Source organism: Alosa sapidissima, chromosome 17, assembly GCF_018492685.1.
Source record: "Alosa sapidissima isolate fAloSap1 chromosome 17, fAloSap1.pri, whole genome shotgun sequence".
In the NCBI taxonomy this organism is placed as follows: Eukaryota; Metazoa; Chordata; class Actinopteri; order Clupeiformes; family Clupeidae; genus Alosa; species Alosa sapidissima.
Window position 1 is genome coordinate 9186208 of NC_055973.1, and position 5000 is coordinate 9191207.

At 39.4% G+C, this 5000-nt stretch overlaps 1 protein-coding gene across 1 annotated transcript in view; it reads right to left on the reverse strand.

The window, feature by feature from the left end:
* reck (reversion-inducing-cysteine-rich protein with kazal motifs) overlaps positions 1-5000 on the reverse strand; it is a 60212-nt gene that overhangs the window by 8807 nt on the left and 46405 nt on the right. Inside the window, exon 17 of the mRNA XM_042068210.1 lies at positions 1184-1379. Coding sequence (XP_041924144.1) covers positions 1184-1379 — 196 coding nt within the window. The remainder of the gene's footprint in view (positions 1-1183; positions 1380-5000) is intronic.

The following is a 5000-nucleotide window of genomic DNA, read 5'->3' on the forward strand; positions in this document are numbered from 1 at the left end:
GAGTGGAAATATATGCTACACGTGTTCGAAACAATTCGAACGCTTCACCAGCCTTTGGATACACATACAAATAGAGCCAAAACCTATGGCTTAAATTAAATGATTTCGTAATGACAGAAAGCCATGTAAATCGCGTGGTAATTACCTTTATGTTGGGGTAACTTGTAACTTCTCACATGAGGAGCTGGTAGTGTTAAGTGCATAGACAGTAAGTGTCAACGCTAACCAGGCTAATAAACAAACCATGCTACGATGCATGTGAGTTAACGTCGAAGGGCAAAGTCATGTGACTTCTAGTTGTAGTCTGTTTATGAAATGAAAGGAGCAATTTCGTTTTTTAAAAGAAGGCAAAATAGTGTGATATTTTCACAGTTAGTAGGCTAGATTATTACTGTACACACACTGAAAAATATTGAGGCAAATTGTAGACCCTTCCATATACAACTAAACACAGATGTTGAAGGTCTTGCTTAAGTGGATTTTTAAAAATCATTATTCTATGTAATTTGCACTTTCGGAAATAAGAGATGCTGCAGGCCTATTTTAAGTTTTATAGCTGATTGTCTTATTTTGTTTACAAATTACAGATGGAGACTGGGTACTTATTGTACTGTTTAGCCTACATCTTACACACTTCAGGCTGTTGCAGATAGCTCAGGGAAGAGACTGTATGACACTAGGTGGTACAGCCTGATACATGCACAATAAAAAAAATTGCTTTCTGCATTTTTGGTTTTGCTTTTCCCTCCATTGTACCGAACTCGTACCGAACCGTGATGTCCGAACCGAGGTATGAACCAAATCGTGACTTCTGTGTACCGTTACACCCCTATTAGATGCCATGTCTATATAATACACACATCATATTATGTCCTAGCCTACCATTTACAACATCCACTATTTTCATACTTTCTTCTAAAGAACTGAAAAAAAACCCCACAAAACTATTTACATTTGAGGATCTACACGGTAATATGTGCACATTCGCTCTGATGCACATAGTATGTGTATGTATGTATGTATGTACAGTATGTATGTATGTATGTATGTATATGTATGTATGTATGAATGTATGTATGCATGTATATATACTACATGTAAGTGCATCAATATGATGACTCTCAGGGCCTCTCTCATTTCCCCTTGTGAAACAGTGCCCTCTGGTGGCAGGTGGTGAGAGTACCTGGCAGTGGCCCATGTAGGCCAGGGTCTTGCCTCTCTGGTACAGCATACAGAGGTTGGGGTGCTCCATGTTGTCGGTGTCACACACAGGGTCCAGCAGGTTCTTGTCACAACTGGACGGCCTGCTCACACACTCGTACTGTTGGCATGGAAACTCGGACGTGTCCGTGAGGCACACCCTCTTCCTGGGTACACATCTGTCGGGCCGGCGGTGCCCAGGGAGAACAAGCGGAGAGAAAGCAAACAAAAAAAACAATCACACATAAGACATTTAGATTTATATGTCTTAATAATCTGGCAATGTCTTATCTCTGATCGTATTCAAAGTCTGTGACAATGGAGTACATTTTAGACAGGTTTCAAGGCATTATGATGACATAGGCCTACACCGTGCTCTAACTGCATGCAATGCGAGCGAGCGTTAGCGACAAAATCAGTTTGATTACTTCCTTCAGAGGTGACCCAGTGCTGTGCAGCATGATGCGGCACAACGTTTTTGAGCAGAACTTTTGTTGGACGCCCCGTTTTTATTTTCTCTCTGTTGCTCGCGTTCTTTTGCTAGTTCTCCTCTCTCCTGTACCCTAACCCCAACCAAAAGATCTGTACATGACAAGCAATATGAGAAACATTTTGAGATGTTAAGAGTTAAGATATCCTCCATCTCAACCACTTCTGTAATGAATCAGATTCCACATCTAAACAGCCACGTCCTCAAGCCTCCCAGAAAGTGGTTGTACAGATTACACATACTTTTTTATTCATTTTTTATTCGCTTTTTCCAAAGCGGCATAGATTGTCAATTATATTGTCAAGGGCATTGTTACATTGTCCATGGAGCAAATCGGGGTTAAGTGCCTTGCTCAAGGGCACAACGGTGGAAGCCGGGAATTAAACCCACATTAAACCCACGTTTTCTGGCTACTGCAGGCTAGGCCAGCCCCTTAACCACTGCCCCAAAGTGGCCTTGGAGAAAACAGGAGTGACATTTCATATCAATCCAATCTAATCAGCGTGTTGCTGTAAGAGAGATGATTACCAATTTCTTCAAAACTGTTTTTCATCTCATAGCGGTGGATGTCCTTCAAATTGTAAATGTATCACTGCTGTCTGGCACTTTTCCTAAGTCACTGAAAACAGCTGTCGTAAAGCCACTTCTCAAGAAGAATAACCTAGATGCCTCCATGCTAAACAATTACAGGCCCATATCCAATCTACCTTTTATTGGCAAAATTATTGAAAAAGTAGTCTTTAATCATTTAACCACCTTCCTAACATCAAATGGGTATTTTGATTACTTTCAGTCTGGTTTTCGGGCAAATCACAGCACTGAAACAGCTCTCATTAAAGTTTCCAATGACATACGCCTAAACACAGATTCAGGTAAAACATCAGTCCTAGTGCTACTGGACCTTAGTGCAGCATTTGACACTGTTGATCACAATATTTTACTACACAGACTAGAACACTGGGTTGAATTTTACAGGCATAGTTATCAGCTGGCTAAAATCATATCTACAAGAAAGGAGCTTCTTTGTTGCCATCGGAAACTGTACCTCAACACCAACGTCCTTGACCTGTGGTGATCCCCAGGGGTCGATCTTAGGGCCACTATTATTCAACCTCTGTATGCTCCCACTTGGACAAATCATCCAAAATAACTTGATTTCATATCATAGCTATGCAGATGACACACAAATGTACTTAGCTCTGTCACCAAACGACTATGGTCCTCTTGAATCTGTGTGTCAGTGTATAGAACAAATCAACACCTGGAAAATTTTCAGCTGAACAAAGAAAAAACTGAAGTAATTATATTTGGTAAAAAGGAGGAAAGACATAGGGTTGCCACTCTCCTTGACACAAAAGGGTTGAAGGCAAAGGATACAGTTAAAAATCTTGGAGTATTAATTGACAGTGATCTAAATTTCAACAGCCACATGAAAGCGACAACTAAATCAGCTTTTTACCACCTCAAAAATATTGCCAGACTCAGAGGGCTGATGTCAAAATATGACTTAGAAAAACTCATTCATGCATTTATCTCCAGCAGGGTTGATTACTGCAATGGACTGTTCACAGGCCTTCCTAAAAAGACTATTAAACAGCTTCAGATGATACAAAATGCAGCAGCTAGGATTCAAAGAACAAAAACTAAAAGAACTGACCACATTACTCCAATTCTTAAGTCCTTGCACTGGCTTCCAGTAAGTCACAGAATTGACATTAAAGCTCTATTGCTTGTTTATAAATCAGTAAATGGAGCAGGACCTAAATACCTGTCAGACATGCTTCAGCAGTACACACCTTCTCATCCTCTCAGGTCCCAGGTGAAAAACCTGCTAGTGAAACCTACTGTTAGAACTAAACATGGTGAAGCAGCTTTTAGCTGCTATGCGGCTCAGCTGTGGAATCAACTTTCGGATGACATCAAAAAGGCCCCAACTGTAGCCAGTTTTAAATCTAGACTTAAGACCAAACTGTTCTCAGATGCTTTCTGCTAACTGTGCCGAGTTACAAATTCTGAATCTGCCTTGATAATTATTCTACTTTATCTTTTATTACTTTTTTTTTACTACTTTTGCCTTTGTTTTTTGCTTACTAATTATCCTTTATTTTTAAATTATTTTACCTTGTGTTTTATGTTTTCTTTTTATTATGATCTTTACCTTTTATGCTTTTTATTTGTTATTATTGTTTGGCTTTGTTTATGTAAAGCACATTGAATGACCTCTGTGTATGAAATGCGCTATATAAATAAACTTGACTTGACTTGACTTGATTGTATAAAATGTGACACTTTAATATGATTTATAAGGAGCCGTATATATATATATATATATATATATATATATATATAATACATATATATATACAACCCACAGAGCTTGCCCACACACACATTTCACCTCAGTACATGAAGCACTTCAATACACAAAATGATCACACTCAGTGACATTACAATATGTCACCAACTGTACCACAGACACTCAGAACCTCACCCCCTAGCTATACAAATATAGTGACTATGTATGAGTACATACAACAACAGATGCTAGTGCTCATAGGTTGCTGCTTGTACCCTGCTTGTACCCTGTGTCCAGGGGCTGTGGGTTTGAATCCAGTGAGTTTCTGTGGGGGTTTATGGTACAACCTAGAAGATCATGGAAATACCTACTTTTGACAAAACCTGTCTGAACATAGAAGGGTTTGTTTCTCTCACTCTCTTTCACTCTCTTTTTCTCCTTCCATGGGAAGTGCTGCTTGCGTTAGCAGGTTTGGCTTCTTCCTGTGAGTACCGCTGTGAAAACCACTGTGGTCTGCTATGTGAAAGCACACACACTAAACTATTAAATGCCTCACCAGCTATCACAAAATAGATCCAAATGTTTTCCTTATCCAAGGTTACTTTGGGCTAAGAGACATCTTACACAGTTGCTGAGTGGACTGAAGTGCAAGGCTGTGGGGCCTCAATTTCTAAAACTGATTGAACCATGTCCTAAACATGGAAAGGAAAAGAAGATGGCACGCTTTATAGTAGACTATCTCTGGGAATTGACGTGATGGTGTTTTGCCTTTGCTATTAACAGTCACAGGCACTGAACGTCACAAGAACTGGGACAACAATTACCTATCATGGCAACATAACACACTGTTCATATCACATCCCATTAACTATCATTATGATGAAGGATATACATCTACTTTAACGTGCTCATGGATGGAGTGGATGTGTAAATTTATGTCCATGAATGTTAAGTGTCTTTTGTAAACCCAAGCTTTACAGATTTACACTCGTGATCATTCAAAAACAGATCCTA